The sequence below is a fragment of the Myripristis murdjan genome, chromosome 2 (genome assembly GCF_902150065.1).
Source record: "Myripristis murdjan chromosome 2, fMyrMur1.1, whole genome shotgun sequence".
Classification (NCBI taxonomy): Eukaryota; Metazoa; Chordata; class Actinopteri; order Holocentriformes; family Holocentridae; genus Myripristis; species Myripristis murdjan.
In genome coordinates this window covers 6,571,782-6,589,119 of record NC_043981.1, presented here as the reverse complement: position 1 = coordinate 6,589,119, position 17,338 = coordinate 6,571,782, and the positions used below count along the sequence as shown (strand labels likewise).

Here is a 17,338-nt window from a genome sequence, read left to right as displayed (position 1 = left end):
TTGCTGGTGGAGTCAGAAGTGTGGTCACTGAATACATTTTGTGACATGACAATGACTCAGTTTGACAGAATAAGTTAACTTGAGAACTACTTGCAGCTGTAATCAGGACGCCGGCTACATCAGCCATCACTGGTTAATGTATGGGAAAACTTTAATCCACCTACAAAGTGCCACAGTTAGTCCAGTCACTAAATCATTAACCCCCGTCTCATCTCTACTGTATTTTTTCTAAGGCGGTGTTCAGACGTCTTTTTAAAACATGGGGGAAAAGGTGGCAAATTACCACAACTTTTCCACAATAAAGTCTCCCAAAATATGAAAGACAAAAACGAAAGTGTTTTTTACAAGGGTGAAATATAACCTTTCACACTACACACACAATAGAAGTGTATACTCTTTCTACTGAACATTCAACCCCTCACTTTTGAAACGATGCCTTCACCCTTGGAAAAATGTATAATATATATAAATACCCCATGTTGTCCTGTTACAACAGCACAGAAGCCTTTAATTTCATATATTAAAGACAATATTGTAATATGTTGCCTACATGCAAACTGGAAATTTGATAGGATGCTATGGGTTCCAGTGTTTTTGCCTTGTATTTTTAGCTGTTTGCTGTTTGTAAAGCTACCTTTTTTTTTTTTTACTTTAATCCAACTTGGAATGATGTAATGAGGACTGGATTTTTTCCCCTGTTGAAAAACACAGGCATAACAGCATACAATTGATAGGTATTTTTATTTGATCATTATCACACATATCAATATCTCTACAAGGAGCATCAGGTTTCCTTCAATGTCAGTGCATTTCATAGGTCAGCGAGACAACCAGAAGATTTCAAAACCAAGAAAACATCTAAGCATAAATCAAACAAATGCTCTGTAGAGTTCTCCCAACATCAAGTACTGGGGTCATAGCCAAGTCTTGATACTACAAAGGAAATAAAGTTCCAACATAAATAACAAACACACCCACGCACACACACACCCACACATAATATGTACATATAATATGCTATTGCATCAGTCATGTAACCAACTGCTGAAAATGCTGTGCTCCTTAGCTGGAAGACACACACAGGAAGAGTTGCATAAGGCACCAAGACGTAGAGGGAGTAGCTTATCAATGGAAAAGTGTATTTCCATGCATCCCATGCTCACACAGGTCCTCTTTCTGTACTTGATAAAGTAGGAACTGGTTCCTACTAAGGAGACAGTGGGATACTTTGAGAATATGAGGCTAAAATTCTGCTTGGGGCGGGAAAAAAAGGTTGATCTCTTGACAGTGCTGGAATTACTTCCAAAGGGGAAAGAAACCAACAAACTTTAACGGAAAACGAAATTTAAATTTTTCGATACAAAAGTGGCGTTGCTCTGAAAATAAGAGCGCAAGATAAGGGGATGAACACACATTCAAAGAAAAGAATACGTTTCTTCAAGTAGCTTTAGGGTGTGGTCGCGCGCTATATCGCTTTATCTCAGGACAGGGGGTTCTTGCCAACACACTTGGCTCCCAAAGGGAAATGTCACAGGGAAGGGCAGGGCAGCGATTCCCCAGAACAGACTCCAGCAAACCTCCTTGAGCTCATTTCTTCAGAAAACGTTTCTTTTTGAAAAGGAGTGGTGCCGTCTGTTCTGGGACGTTGCAGCCACCCGTTTCCCGGGATTCCCTCTTGAGAAAACAACACATTTATTTGCATTAGAAGACAGGCAAATTTGGTTAAAAGCTTTTACCACAGACACGTAGAAATGCATGTAATTCAGACGCAGGAGTATTATATTTGCCGCAATCAGTGTGATGAGAGACTTTATCATGCATGCAAGAATTCTTCCATTCACCGCAAAATCATCAAACAAATTGGGAAAATTAGGATATGAATTAAGTCTAAATTTAGAACCAGTTTGCTCATCCTCATATATCAGTGATTACACTGACATGCACACAAAATAACAAATCTTAAATCCATTAAGGCAATGATCTATCGAAGTCTCAATCTGATCGTGGTTAAAATCACAATAAGCATTTCAGATTTCTGTTCTGTTCAATGTTTTGAGTGAAACACTTTAGAATTCTATTTTTTGTATTTTTGCGTGTATGTAAAATGTCACCAGATGCTGTAAACCAGGATGGTTTTTTATTGGTGTGCATGTGAACATTCTCAGTGACAATATGGGGACGTCTTTTAGTACTAGAATTGGTTGTGGGGGGTTAAAAAAAAAAAAGAAAGAAAGAAAAAGAAAAAAAATTAACACCCCAATGTGAAGATCACTAACAGCAACATTTAAAATCAAAAGTTTCATTGCAAAATTCTATATATCCCATTTGGAAAAATGCTGCACAAACAAATATAATTCTGTCCTCAAAAACAACTAATTTAATTTGCCATCAACAGTATGCCTTGATTTCACATTACCAATTATTTCATCAGAGTATGTTTATATTTATTTATCTTTAAAAATATTGGATAACTGATTTTAGAGTAAAATCCGAGTTGTTTTCCAAAGTATGATATCACAGTAAAACAAACGACAATGAAAACCCTCCACCTCCAGATTGATAAGCACAACCAACGATAAGAGCATCATTCATCAGACAGTCTTAAGGCTGTGTAAATAGAGTACCTTTGCCTGTACAAGAATATGTCTTCATCGACATGGGATTATACAAAAGTGATCTTAAGTACAAAAGCTCGTCAAGACTTAGGGTACGCTGTGAGCGATTTCTTTCTGCCCCTGTTGCATTCCTCTCTATGTCAGTTCAAGTTCATGCTTTCATTTCAACACTCACCCATGTATTTACACACACACACACACACGCACACACATCCTAACAGAGTCGTTCCCAGCGTCCATCATACTGACTGAGACTAGGACTTGAAGGCAGAGTTTTTCCACAGTGGTTTGTGGTACACCCAGCCATCGCCCTGCAAAGACAAAGAAGGGAGGGAGAAAAAAAAAAGACAACTTATTAATTATTGTTATTTGAGGCTTCTGACGCAGCCTCAAAACATTCAGACGTGTTTATTCAGGTTCTTCAATGGGTGTGATGGACGAGATGCATGCGTAAACAAGGAATTGAAACGTTAAAAAAAGTTTTCTTGCTTGAAAGCAGAAAAAAAGCAGAAGGAGACATGAAACATGATGATAACGTTTGGTGCCAACACTTCAGCAACACTTCAGCCTCCAGCCACTACCCAACCAAATCCCATTTGCTGAGCATCCAGAAGGCTGGAGAGGTTTTTTAGGGGGGATAAAGTTCAAATGATTTGATTCATGGATATTTGAAAGTTTGCCTCTTCAGGGCACACAGCTGTATTTATTTATTTATTGTAATTTCTAATTTTTCCAATTAAAAAAAGTTCAGAGGAAAATCCATTAATAACCTCATAGGTAACACAAAAATTTCAAAACCTATTTCCAAAGTAGTACTCTCTTGAAAGGGTAGGAAAACATATATATATATCTACATAGGTATATATCTTGAGCACCAATTTCTCCTTGGAAATGCATTCCAACCTGATATTTAATTCATCACCGTTTGTGACTGCTAGGACTTAAAGCTCTAATTTAAATATAAAAATGCTGTTGATTGTCTCCCCCAGCATGGAAAGAAGCAGTGACGGTGCCTGGTCAACAGCAGGAGGTATACGATGGCCAAACTTTAGCTGAACCCCTGTAGTGGGTGTCCTGCTCACCTCGCTTTCAAAGTATCTGGTCCTCCATGGGGTTTCTGTCTCAATGCGGTGCCTCTCCTCTGTCCTCTGCCTCTCCTCCAGGATCCTCTTGTGCTCCGTGGCCTTGTCAATGTCCTTCTGGCGTAACGACTCCGTCACGTGCTGCCAAAGGCGCCTGAAAAGTTAAAAAAAAAAAAAAACTCAATAAGCAACTCATAAGAGAGAAAGATTCAAAAGTGGTTGATGAATAAAAGGTATGTAACTGTAGGTATTCTTCATATTCAGGTGTGTTCACATCAAGCGATTTATTTGCACTACAGTGTTTAGTACTTTGGAGTAGTTAGATAATTTCAATCAAAATCCATTTCCTTCCTTCCTCCAAATAAACTGTGATGTGATTCACTAGGAGGAAGAACATAACTAATGGAACATAACTAATTAATGGGAAGAGACAAGTGCTGACATCTGATAGCCAGAGGGTACTCATGCGTGGAAATCCAATTATAACATAAAAATGAATTGAAAGCATACCACAGTTATTGGCTATTGTGCATTCACATTTTTTACATGTTCTTGCCTGCTGTGAACACCACAGAAATTATGATAAAGTTACAAGGACTAGCATCTCTGTAAATACTTTTACTATGGAACACAGAAAATTGCATCCCTGGTGAGTGCACATCAACTGTACTGCTCTGGGATGCTTCTCAATGCCAATACATCCTGGGTTCCTTTTACTTTCTGACCTGGATTCGGTGGGTCCTTGCTTGTCAATCGGCCGTACATGCTTCCTGGTGACAGGCAGCTTGGTGACGTCGACCACCCTCGTCTCTCCGCTGGTGTAGCTGAACTCCAGAGTGCCGTTCCACTCCCCCTGCACACGGCACACCACTGCGTTGGTGGTGTTGTGCTTCACCTCTGCTGTCACCCTACATTTAGGCAGGAAATACATGGTAAAAATACACTGAAATGTTGGATTACATATAATTCAATTAAGCTGCTTACCGGCCGAGTAGAAAGATGCTTTCATTTGTGCTATTGCTTGTAAGAAATTCCACACACGGTCAATACTGGCTGAATACATTAAGCACCTCCTCACATGTTGGCTTCAAACATTTAAGTGCATATTATCTTGCCACTCATCTTGTCACTTAGGACTTCTCTTGTTCCCTTGTAATTCTGACAGTAAGACCACACTAAAGTCCTATTGTAAAAGAGGAGCATTTTTGTCTCTCACTTGGTTTTGTTTTGCCTCTTTACTGCCACCAGTTTCCATTAAACTCTACATTCAGCTGTATGAAAAAGTCATGTTAGGAAAACAGTATTAAAATGTACTCTTCAACATGAGTTTATGAGTAGTAGAAGAAATTGTAGCCTCAGACTGTGATAAATATATTGAGGAATTTAGACTATACACTGCATTAATGACAATGGAGAAAAAACTGGGCAAGAGTTAATGATGTCATTCGGTGCTGCAGGGGAGACTCACTTGTGTAGCTTGCCACCATAGAAAGGCTTGGTTTGGAAAGTGATGACTGCCGAGTAGCCCGTCTTGGCGCAGGTGACGTTCACCTTGCCGCCGAGTTCCACCCAGGGCACAGTGAGGATGGAGCGGGCGTACGCACAGGGCAGCGTGAAAACATATTCTTCATCGTGCTCCAGCAGACACAGGCAGCCTGGACAGAGAGATGAATGTATTAGCGAGGGGGTGGCTCTCCCAAGGCATATATGACAATTACCAGAAAGACTTTTATTGCCGCATAGCATGTAAAAAGCAAAAGACCAACTTATCCACACACGAGCTGTCGTTACACAGGCACATAGGGGCAAAAATTAACAAAATGAAGAGGGGAGGTAGTCCTGCACACTACTGTAACTTGCAAAACGTCTAGATTTTATTAACACAATGAATGAGGTGCTTCAGGCAGGGACCTTTATCAGGCATATGCATGCTGGATGAAGGTGCTGAATTACAAAAAAATACCGTAAGTAATTTGCATTTATACAGTACCTCTTCATTAGAAATGTCTGTTGAGGCCTATTATTAATTTTATATGAATATGATTATTATTACAACTGCTACTTACTCAATGCTACTTTTTTAAAAAATTATTTTTCTCCTTCTCTGCTGTCTCGTTCCTTGTTTCGTACTGTTGTGTTTTCGCTCTGTTATTTGCTTGTTTGTGATTATGTCCACTACATGATGTCACTTGTCTTGTTTAACCTCACAAAAAAAAAAAAAAAAAAAAAAAAAAAAGAAATGTCTGTTGAACCTCCTCAAATTAACTAGCATATTTGCGTCTACTGTGGCAGAGGTCACAGTTTGATAAAATATATATTATGCAATTTTACATGCATTTTTTTACAGTGAAAATAACCAACTGCAATCTGAGAGTTGTCATTGAAGGTCTTCTTTGCTCAACACAAATTACAGCCACCGTGTTGTTATTTCCTTGTTTGAGCTTTCTTAAATTCTGTATCCGCCCTAAAGAGTTCCTTCTCTGTCCTCCACTTCACCCCCTCGCCGCTTCAAGTAATCCAAGAAGAGTCTTGTCAGAGTGAAATTTATCTCTTATCTCCATCCCAAAACCACAATGTTTCACCTTAAATTTCAAGTTGCTGTTAACCTGGAAGTGGAATTGACTATTTGTTTACAAATGGAGTTTGAGCTCTCAAACCCTCAAGCGGTCAGAAATCATGCAGCTTTAATGCCCCTGCAACAATTTTTACAAACAGGTGAACAAACAGAAACAAATGTGCAAACAGCAAACAAACAATTGTGCTCATTGTTAAACAACATGCCAACATAAAACCCATCTCGTCTTACCTTCCCCTACCATAGATACTCCTATGGACATTCCCATGAACTTGCTCTTGGTCCACACGTGTGTGTTCACACACATCCGCCTCTCCTGGCATTCAGCGTAGAAGCCGGACACAGGTGGGTGGTGGGACACCTGCTCCGCCACAAAGCGCACTTGGTAGCAGTCCTGGGGAGCGGCTCGGGTGGGGCTCCCCTGTGTGGGCTCCTTGGAGGCTTCTGGTCTCTTGGGTACCCTCCAGGAGCAGTGGAAGGTCTCACCGATAATGGGGTTGTAGGGCTTCTTGGCGATGGCCCCTTTGCGGCCCTCATGGAAAGAGGTGAGGTAGTACTCCACAAAACGCACCATGCGGTCCTCTGGGCTGCTGCCATCAGTGATGGCCACGAAGATGTCCGGGTGGGACATGAAGTCAGCGTACATCTCCAACAGAGAACGCTTCTCTAGGATGAAGGTAGGAAGGACCACCTGGCAATAGGGTAAACGAAAAACAATATCGAAAACTTTGATCACCATACTTGGAATATACTGAAACTACTTTTCGAAAATTGTTCTTGGGCTGAAATTACACTGACAGATCCTGCTTCACTGTTGTGATTCATCACAAAACAAAAACATTAGAGAGCTGCCAAAAATTGGCAAAATAAAATGCACCATTAGGGTTTAAAGTCTATCAGTCTATCAGAACACATGCACCTTGTGCACTACAACACAACACATTTGCTGCTGAATGACAAGACAGTAAGTTATCTCACTTGAACATTCTATAAATATTTTGTCATGATCAGTTGTGTATAACTGAGCTGTGATATTACTGTTTGCATTTAAAAATACTGTCAGATTTTATTCCATTAATCCATCCAAAATGGTTGAATGAAAACTATATTAACACAAGATACAGGAAAAATGGAAGACTTTTATTAATCATGATGACAACATCCTGATAAATAAGCAGAGTTGCCATTTTATCAACAACTGTGCAGCCCTGTTCTTACCTACTCTATTTTGAGTGCTCTATTCCATGTTTTGCCATCAGTAAATAGAGCAGGTGGCAACTGAACACTGCACATGACCCCAGGGTCATCACGTCCTCTAGATCTCCACCAAGGGATAAGTCAGAGAATTCGCCAGGTAACTCCAATAAATCAAACAGAAACCCAAGAAGAGGATATCCAAGCACTCGCACAAACTGACACTGGAAGATAGAATGTCTATCCAGGCCTTCAGCACTGAGTATTGAGCCTCGTCTCTGAGCTTGGTGTTTGCGTTGTGTGTTTCCAGGACTAGTAATTAAAAGGCTAGAAACAGAAGTGATTAATTTGCCCTGTAAGGTCATTACAAATCAGTCTATCGGCTCAAATTGGACTAAAACTGTCAGACTTAAAAAGGCACCAAGCAAATGATCCCCAATCCAAGGAGTTCATTAAAAAGGAAAGTGCCAGCATTGTTTACTTTTTGGCCCATTTTCTTCTTCCAGGGTTACTAGACATTCACCCATTTAGAAAAGTTTTTCAAGTCATTAATTTATTGATTAGATTTGATGCATTTGTCTTGATTTCAATTGTAGATATGTACAGCACACTATGAGAAATTATACTAGCCCATAACTACATAAAATTTCTGTTATTTATTTTGTATGTGTAGGAAATAATAACAACTTTATCCTTCCTGCTGTGTGGACTGATTCAAAGGTCAGTTGTCAAATATGCTGCCTTAAAGGGACAATGTCTGAAAACATCTGTCAGTGAAATATTTAGGAGTTTGTTCCCATAAATATGGCTGTGTAACATTAATACCTTTAGCAGCATCAAAATACCTATACCAGTTAAAAAAGTCCTCAAGGGCATTATGACTTTTATACCAAGTCTACCAATGCATGTATACTGACTAGAGCATTTTATAGTAGTGTACAAAAATATAAATAAAAAGCAGGAGGAAGCAGAAAAAAGATTACTAACTAGCTCCCTGGTTACTGTGAGACTTGGCAACCAATAAAGTACGGGAACCATCAAGACGGTCATAATGTTATCTTTGATGAATTAGGTAGTTTGGGTGAAACTACTACAGTCTGTTTTACCATGATGCAAAACAAATACACTATCTCCATCTTGTGTGATATGGAGAACCTCATCAAACACCTAGGAAGGTGAAGTGGGAGGGAACAGGAGGTGGGGAGGGGTCACTCAGGTTGTTTTGCTACCTTGGCAATGCGTGGAACTCGACCTACCCGCGTGAGGTCCATGCCCAGCTTAAGCTGGGACAGCAGGTGTAGGATGACACTCCGCTCTTCCTCCACCGCACCCAGGTCGTCCTCCTTGTCTGTGAAGGAGTCCTCCGCCTCGTCCTCTGGATCTACGTCCTCTTGTTCCTGATTGGGAGAAGGGAGGGGAGGACCAGGCCAATGTGATTAATTAAATGACCTCTTTGAAAGACTGAAGAGCTTTTGTTTATGTTATTGTGTTAGTGTTCAAAGCAGCTATAAAATTAGTAAAACAGCAGAACTGCTGGACCAATTTTCACAGTTAAAAATAATGATTGCAGAATGGTTGGTTGGCTGAACATGAAAGCAGCAGAGTAAATAAATATAGCTGCACCGAATCCAGATTTTGATTTGAGTCCGGCAGAAATGAGACATTTTCAGTTGTTACAAATCTGTTGGGGTCCTGGGGGAAAACCATGCTGAAACCACACCCATATCTGGATCTTGTCTGTGGACTTATTGAATTGACAGAGCTTTGTGCGCTGACAGAGACCAAACTGGTGAGATGGAAACAACAAACACAAGCTTGCTGTTGGCATTATACCACAAAATGGAATTTTATTTCAAAAAACAATAAACACTTATTTCAATAACATGTAATCATTCTATTCATTTGATAACTTTACTTCTGTGATCTGTGAATCAGATCCGGCTCTGGACCCGCAGTTGGATCCAGAGGCCAAGAAGTAAACGAGTAGAATGATTAACCGTCACTGAAATAAGAATTGTTTTTTCAAGACTGTCTTTTAAGATCCTGAACATGTGGATCCAGTGCATCCCTATGAAGAAACTTGACTCAGGTCATATAAATTCCACGATAAACCACAGGTAGGTACCAATAATAAAACCACCAAAGGGGCATCAGTTGAACTACGACCAGAACACCCATCTGAGCTGGAGGGGGGGGTGTCACCCTTGTTCTTACCCCAGAGAAGCTGGAGGACTCAGGGGTGCTGAACTCCAGGCGGTTGCCCTCCAGCGTGCCTTCCCCTGTTGTGAAGCTGGTCAGAGAGCTGCTGCCGTTCTTCAGGATGTCGGGCAGCTTGGGCTCCAGCCACTCGATGTTGGGTCCTGCTGTGGAGGTGGAGCACGAAACAGCGGCAGCTTCAGAGGTACTCATGGTTACTGCCCCCCCCCTCTCAAGGCCCCCAAACATTTACGGCTGCACCTACACATACACCACACACACACCAGCCAACCGTTCACCGCACCCCACCCCACCACTGCTTGGCTGCTGACTGGACAGATGGCTTTTCCCTAGACAGCTGGCCGAGACCAAAAGAGTGTAACCCAACTCCTGCGATGAGGGGAGTATCAGGATACTTTGGCCCCGCCGACAGGAAACATCCTCGCCCTCTGATTGGATAAACCCCTTCTGTGCAGAATGCAAATCTTTTTATGTATGCTGTGGAGTGGGCGGGTCTCATTCAAATTAGCTTCGCACGTCACCTGACAACTTAATCTGATTGGCTGTTGGGGTGAGTCTGGCCTAATGAAATATACATAGTGTAATGAGATCTTCTGTGTTAAAGTGGGGCATTAGCTGGCAATTTTCCCATTTGAAATCATCCTGCATAGAGAGTGTCAAAGTATCAGCCGGGCAAAGATTTCACTTTGAGTACTCATTAACACTATATGTCAATGCCGCTCAATGTAAAGACAAATTAGTTCTACACGCTGTCCTGATGGTGTTACCGAAAGGACATTTTAGCAATATGAGATCTTATTACAAACGAGACAGGTGGTAAGAATAGGTACGGTTCCCTATAAATAATGCAGAATAATTCCACCGTCCGTCCAGTGCAAATCGTCCGTCTAGTTTGGGTACAGGCCTGCACATGCAAGACCATGATTTGTAAAAAGGACTGGAGTCGAGTGAACAGATGATTCATGTCACCTAGAGAGCACAAGCAGGTAACACAGAAAACAAGGTCAAAGAAATCTCTGTTGACAATATTTGTGTCTATGACAATGGTCACCATGTCAGATCAGGTGTTCAAAGTGACAAAGTCCATGTCTTGGCTGAGAGAGAGGGCCCACATGACACGTTTGACCCCAACCAATCAGCACAGGCTTTCTTTCACAATGTAGCTCAATGTCTCCAGGTGATGGTGGAGGACGGGTAAATAAATCAACAGTAAGATACCTCCTACACATGGTGTAGGAGGTGTCACAATAGTGGACCAAAGGCCAAAAAATTCTCACATGCTAGACTTCAGACACACCCCAGGGCAACGGTCAACCCCGCTTCTTTTCACTTTTGTTTTAATTGCCACTGTGTGTTGACACTCACTCTGGGGTCAGAAAAGAGGTTTTCACATTCCTATTTTTAATCTGGATTGAAAAGTATAACCACAATAACTCAAAAACAGTACATAAAAGTGTTTAAAAGCCTACACGAGTCACAGCATTTTCACAATGTGGAGTAAGTTGTGAAGGCCTATTGGTTTTTCAAAATTTCTGGCACATAGACACCGGCATTTTATTATAAAAGCTAATACTGTTCTTGAGAAGCACCAGCTAATTTGCTGCTATGGAAACATCAGCTGCTCCTCCAAGTCCTCAACGTGCAAGTACACACACACACACACACACACACACACACACACACACACACAGAGGCAAACAAACACTTCTACCGTCCACTAACCTCCGAGAGAGCCTGTCTGCCTGGCCACCTGCTGCAGGTGCAGGATGTGCAGGCAGTCAGTGAGGCAGTTCATGGTGGCCATGGAAGTGGCCTTGAGCATCAGCAAGTCCTGGTCGAGGGGGGAGAGGCCGGGGGCCGCAGGCAGGCCCTCGATGCTCTGGATCAGGTCTCTGTGCTGGCCCTGCGCTTGGGTCATCATCTTGAAGTTGGAGTGGGTGGGGGGTACGTGTGAAGGACAAAAGGGTGCTGTGATTATTGCCAGTGTGCCCTAGAAATTCTTTTAAGTTACAGTCGCACTACAGGCGTTCATGCTCAATTGTGAATTGCTGCTCATGCCTTTCTTTGGGTGCCTATTCATATCAGTTCTAGGATGTGAGCCATGTCTGATAAATCCCGACGTCACTGCGAGCAACAACAACAAAAAGACATCACATTTGGTTTTAGACCTATGCTTCTCCCCACTTCTTTCCAAAACGCATTTTCGTCATAGGGTTTGCTTTTGAATTTTGACTAATCATCAAATAAAAAAGCAGTCAAGGTCGATATTTTACTTTCTTTCCAATGCTGTGTCCCACTGTCCTCCTTGCTAACAAAGGCTCACGCAATCTACTGTGGATGTCAAAATTCCTACATCTGTCTTTGGTGACAGACATCAGACTTACTTAGTTGTGCGTTAATGCTGCCAATAAGTATAGCTTTCAAATAATGTCAATTTATGTAGATGCATGCCACAAGATTATTTTCTGCCACATATCCGTATGGTTAACATCAGAATTAAAACACAAGACTCCATGTAGATCTGTGTCAAATGAGGGAAACAAAAAATAAAACTCTTCTTTTGAAGTTTGAGTGCAGACTCAGCTGTGCTGTATCCAAATTGCAAGAGGTAAACAGAATCCACAGAGAGTGCCTAGATGAATAATCCAAAAGCATGGTACTAAATCAGGTGCTCTGAACTGGACTGCTGCAGCTAGAAATGGTAAGGAAAAGACAATGGCACCCTCTTGTGGACAGTTTGTATCATGAAAATGAGTACAAGTGAAATGCAGAGTAAAGGTATGGACGGATATTATTAACCAAATTACTATTATGAAATATGTCCTGACAAAAAGACGATGTGAAAGGAGGTGTTAACTGCCATGACAGAGTAACACACCTGATTCTAAGAAAAATGCATGTTTCTGACAACATATTCACAAATCAAACCCCTGACATGCTGCCTGTACCTCTCTGGCGTCCAGCAGGTGGTCTGGGAGCAGCGACCTCTTGCTGGAATAGAGTGAGGATCCCTTGTGGACCTGCGACAGGCCAAAAATGGAGGTGGTGTACTGGCTGGCCCGGCGCTGAGACATGGGGGAGCTGCCGCTGCCCTGAGACACCATGGAGTAGCTGCGTGACTTGGGTGGGGGATTACTCTGCACATGGTAGAGCAACATGCTTGTCAATAGTATGGATTACTTTGCATTCAGGCAGGACAAAACCTGATACGGGTTCACGTAAACATTAATGATTTACAGCTCAACAGGATTTGCGCTGTTCAGCCGCTTTCTCCTTTGACATGTTCAGAAGAAGACGTGAAACTGAAGACCATGAAACTCACATCCGCTATGTGGCTGGATAACATTAACTGTGTTACTTACAGATGTGATTTTTACACACAAAGTCCAACATATAACAGCAATAATAACCAAGAGATGGGTCTTGTACCTAGCAGTCTCACTGGTGTACTAGACAGTAAAGTATATATAGTAAAGAATGCCATTAAGGGTATTACAGCTTGTATATAATACTTACCAATCCATGTAGTGCTGACTATGCAAAGCTGATAAGTCATTCTGAGTGTGGGCCTCTGCTATGTGTTTACATCTATGATTGACTTTATTTTGGCATCCAACTTGTAGGCAGTTTACTCTCATATTTCTAAACACTCGCCTAAAATCCAGCCTGTAGCATCTGTACTCATGCAAACATGATCTTTGCATATGTGTGAGTAGCAACAATAGAGAGTAACAGGCAAAAGCAGTGAGAGAGTGTGAGAAAAATGCATGGTCAAACGTGATCGTTTCAACAACACTGCACAAAACAGTGCACATGGACGGCAAGCACATCGTCTTACCTTTCCCATGGCCTCAGTGTGGTGCTGCGTGCAGATCTGCAGTCTGCTCACCCAGTGCTGCCTCTCTTTGGCATCGGTGGCTGAGAGACACACATAAAATAAAAACAGCAACAACAACAAAAGCTCATTATTGCTCATGCAGGCTGATCTTCTTCAGCATTGATCTTTTGATGCGATCCCTTCCCCAGTAGAAGATAATGGAAAACATCCAGATCAATAGGGCCCTGATGGATGATGATGACTTTGGACTCGGAGTAAAAAAAAAAAAAAGGAGACAAGTCACGTTGAGATGACCGGTTTGAGCGGCAAGAGCGTCAGGGCCAGGCTTTCGAGGCCTGACAAAAGCTGCAAAGATGACACGATCCGGGTGATGGACCGGCACCACATCTGAGTCACTTCCTTGAGGGATAAATAAATCTGGAATGCTGACATATGCTAACTGCAAACAGTGAACGATATTACAGCACCACTGTGTGCCCTTGAGCAAACCACTGAACCATCAAATACTTTAGTGGTGCCTGCCGGTGGAAGTCACCACGCCACCACAGAATTTTCTAAGTGATCCAATAAAATAAGAATTTGCTGTGGATGCACAGTCATTTTAATCTCCTCATTCCACAGCCTTTGCCTACCTGAACCTGCCAGTTATGAAAATAACCTAAGATTGCATACAAATACAGTACTGCAGTCATTGTTTTTCAACAAACACAGAACATAAATTAAACTCCTCAACACACAGCAGTGTTTCCTTTGTAATTTTCGGTGCTTCTGAGTGACAATTCTACATAGGCTATGTCCCATATCTGTCCCTGTTTGGGCTTAAGTTTTGATTCAAGTTGAGGTTCCAGCCCTAAAATTGTTCTTAATCATAATATACCCATTACTTCTAAAACACTGGACTATGCTTTTTTTTTAGTTTCAGATAATGGTTAAAACACAATTAAAATGTTTACTTAATTTCACATTGTCTCTTGCAGTGGTGCAAATTTCCTTGCTGTAGTGGTACAACACTGCTGAATGAATACAGAAGACACACTGCAAAATGTGTGCATCAAAACTGTAGGACGGCATAATTTTAATTTCAAGTATATTCTCAATCGATTGATTATTTACTAATCTATAAAATAACAAAAAACCCAACAAAATAAGGCATAAAATTTTAATAGTAATAACTGAAAAATTTCATCTTTTCTTGGTATAATACCTGACATTACAATTTGGATGAAGCCTGATTTGTTCACATGTAATGTTACATAGATGAGTCATATCATGATGAATATCAATATTTTAGAAATCCAGTATCTTGACACTGATTATAATCATATTGCAAAATCCTTATCATCTCTACAACTTTGTATGAATTAGTCTTCAACAAGACTGGCACACATGAAAGTCGGTGTATGTGTTTGGGACAGGTACACACCCCTGAGCTTGTACTGCTCCCCGCTGATGGCGTTGACAGTGAAGGTGTGGGAGTCCTCATCGCTGGGAGAGATGACGGCCCCTGCCAGGGGGAGCGTGCCGCGGGGCTTCTGGGGCCGTGACTGCTCGTTGACAAAGTATTCCAGCAGACCCGCCTCATTATTTAAGACAAAGAACCTGCATTGGGTCAGACAGAGAGAAGCAATTAATATTTGTCATGGTGCTTAGAAGTATTTTATCAAACACTTTGGCAACTGCAATATTACCCACTGTGGCCTGTTGACAAAAGCATTCCATGCCCTTATAATGCTCATGATGGGGATTCCACACATTTTTGAGGTGATAACATATCAACTTCCATCCATTTTCCACATGATGGTAACTCACCTATATTGCCATCCCGTGACCAGATTCGTGTATTTCATTAAGTAGCCATCAATGTTCTCCATGTGGTCACTGCAGTGAGAAGTGATCAAGCAAAGTGTGTGGAGAAAGCCCTTGTTAAAATGACTGCACAGAGCACACACCCGAAAACAAACAAACCTTAAAAGCAAATGTCAATCACAGCATACCACTCCTCTCAACTCAGCCAATTAAACAGAAATTACAAGGGCTGAAGGGAAAATCCTATTTATAGGGATTATGGGGAATTTGTCACCCACACGATTGTACAAGTGGCCAGTAAAGCATACGTAGAAAACACTGCCAAACACAGGCTGTGTTTATCACATCTGTGCTGCTGGGAACTGGCTAGCCAACAACATCCGCCTGGACTCAGTAAACAAGCTAACGTTAATATTAGCGAAATGTACTCCAGTCAGCTCGTCAAGCAACCTCCTACCTGTACTGCCAGCTTTTGGCACTTGCCCTCCCCGAGCTTGGCGTCCTGCTCTGGGGAAATACATCCAGTTTGCCTTCGCTATCCGCAATCCGTATAGCCGTGGTTTCCCCTTGCATAGTCATGGCATGAACTCGGCTAGCAGAGGCTAGCGCGCTAACGTTAGCAGCGTTAGCAAGCAGAAACAGCTCTGAGGTCTGGACGTCAGCTAAGTTAGCCTGCTAGTGTGAAGCTGAGCGGACGGGGCGGGACGCGGCGAGCCTGGCTTACACACGGGTCTGCCGCTCCATCGCTCGTCGAGACGCTGCCCTCTCCCCGCACACCGTGACCTGCTGACTGGCTAAGTTAACAGGCGACTAACCATTGTTTCCCCCGGTGCTGTGAGCGCAGTACAGCCAGCTAGCCTGCTGCTTCGGCAGGAAACCAGTCATGTGACCCGCTCACGAGCGCTCACTTCCGCGTTGTCAGAAAGTGGGCGTGCGTCCGTTTTATCCTCTTTCTTTATTTCTTTCTTTCTTTCTTTCTTTCTTTCTTTCTTTCTTTCTTTCTTAATAAATATAAACATAAACATAACAAGAGAAATAAAAGCACGCACATACACTTGGGTGGTTGTTGGTTTTATTTTTGCCTTGTGCGCGAGCGTTTCTGAAACATTGCGTAACGTTGTAACAAACGAATACATAGTAAACATTTATTTTCTGTAAATATTTAAAAAGCGAATTATCATTGGATGTTTTTCACGGTATCACTTTATCTATTCGATAGCTTTTTTTGCAGATATATTTCATTATCGTCTATGCAAGGGTTCAAAGATAAAAATGTCTATTGATAGTCTATAGATATATTTTAGTATATTTTATTACTATTATAGGGTATGCATAGATGTTTCCTTTTTTTTCTTGTATTTTTTTGTAATGATTCACTTTGATTATTTTATTACTTATGATTAATAATTTTTGTGGAGATACTTATTCTTCCTAGTATATTTTGTGTAGTCCACTCTGCTGCTGTGACACAAGAATTTTCGTAATATGGGATCAATAAAGTTTTTTTTTTTTTTTTAACATATATTCACCACAAACAAGAAAAAGAAGAAGATGAATTAATGAACGAGTGAATGTATGAATGAATTGTACATGTATAAAACTTGGAAGTTACCCGGACAGAAGCTCATCACTTCACACACAGAGAGCAAGGACAAAACTGTAAGCAGGATACGATTATCTTCAAAATAAAAGCCCCAAAAATCAGCCACTCAACGAGGCAACTGAGTCCTCTGGAAATCCCACAGGGAATATTTTGAAAATTCTCACCAGAACTTAATTATATAATCTGTCGAGACTGACACTGTTCCAGGCTGTATGACCACGGGGTCCAATTATCTTATTAAAATAAAAATTAATAACCCGTAAGACTACTGTATTCATCCAATGCACATCTCCGCCTTTTCCCCTCCTGCACTGATTGCATTCATGCAACTTTATGAAGTCAACTCAAAATTGGATGCATTCAATGGGCCAAATAGGAGTTAAATATCTGCACCCTAGGAAATAATGG

At 41.4% G+C, this 17,338-nt stretch overlaps 1 protein-coding gene across 3 annotated transcripts; it reads right to left on the bottom strand.

Annotated features, from left to right (window-relative positions):
- Positions 1-722: 722 nt before the first annotated feature.
- LOC115373367 (oxysterol-binding protein-related protein 11) lies at positions 723-16,227 on the bottom strand. Of its 3 annotated transcripts, none has more exons than XM_030071718.1 (13): positions 15,785-16,227; positions 15,331-15,399; positions 14,945-15,120; positions 13,522-13,601; positions 12,632-12,820; positions 11,406-11,604; positions 9,681-9,829; positions 8,723-8,863; positions 6,504-6,963; positions 5,166-5,352; positions 4,423-4,605; positions 3,698-3,851; positions 723-2,926 (listed from the first exon to the last, which is right to left on the bottom strand). In XM_030071718.1, exons 1-13 carry the CDS (start codon positions 15,904-15,906, stop codon positions 2,870-2,872), a joined length of 2,166 nt encoding a protein of 721 aa, XP_029927578.1. In that variant the 5' UTR covers positions 15,907-16,227; the 3' UTR covers positions 723-2,869. The 3 variants fall into 3 exon arrangements, with proteins under 3 accessions (XP_029927578.1, XP_029927583.1, XP_029927592.1); XM_030071723.1 differs by having other exon boundaries at positions 9,681-9,826; XM_030071732.1 differs by having other exon boundaries at positions 12,632-12,775.
- Between the last annotated feature and the right edge of the window lie 1,111 nt (positions 16,228-17,338).

What these genes read in the sequence shown, in the direction of transcription:
- LOC115373367 (XM_030071718.1), bottom strand. Translation starts at nt 15,906, where the DNA reads ATGACTATGCAAGGGGAAACCACGGCTATACGGATTGCGGATAGCGAA. An exon ending in GTCACGGGATGGCAATATAG is followed by an intron (nt 15,121 to 15,330) that starts GTGAGTTACCAT and finishes GACCCAATGCAG; the next exon opens with GTTCTTTGTCTTAAATAATG. An exon ending in TATGGTGGCAAGCTACACAA is followed by an intron (nt 4,606 to 5,165) that starts GTGAGTCTCCCC and finishes GCCTAAATGTAG; the next exon opens with GGTGACAGCAGAGGTGAAGC.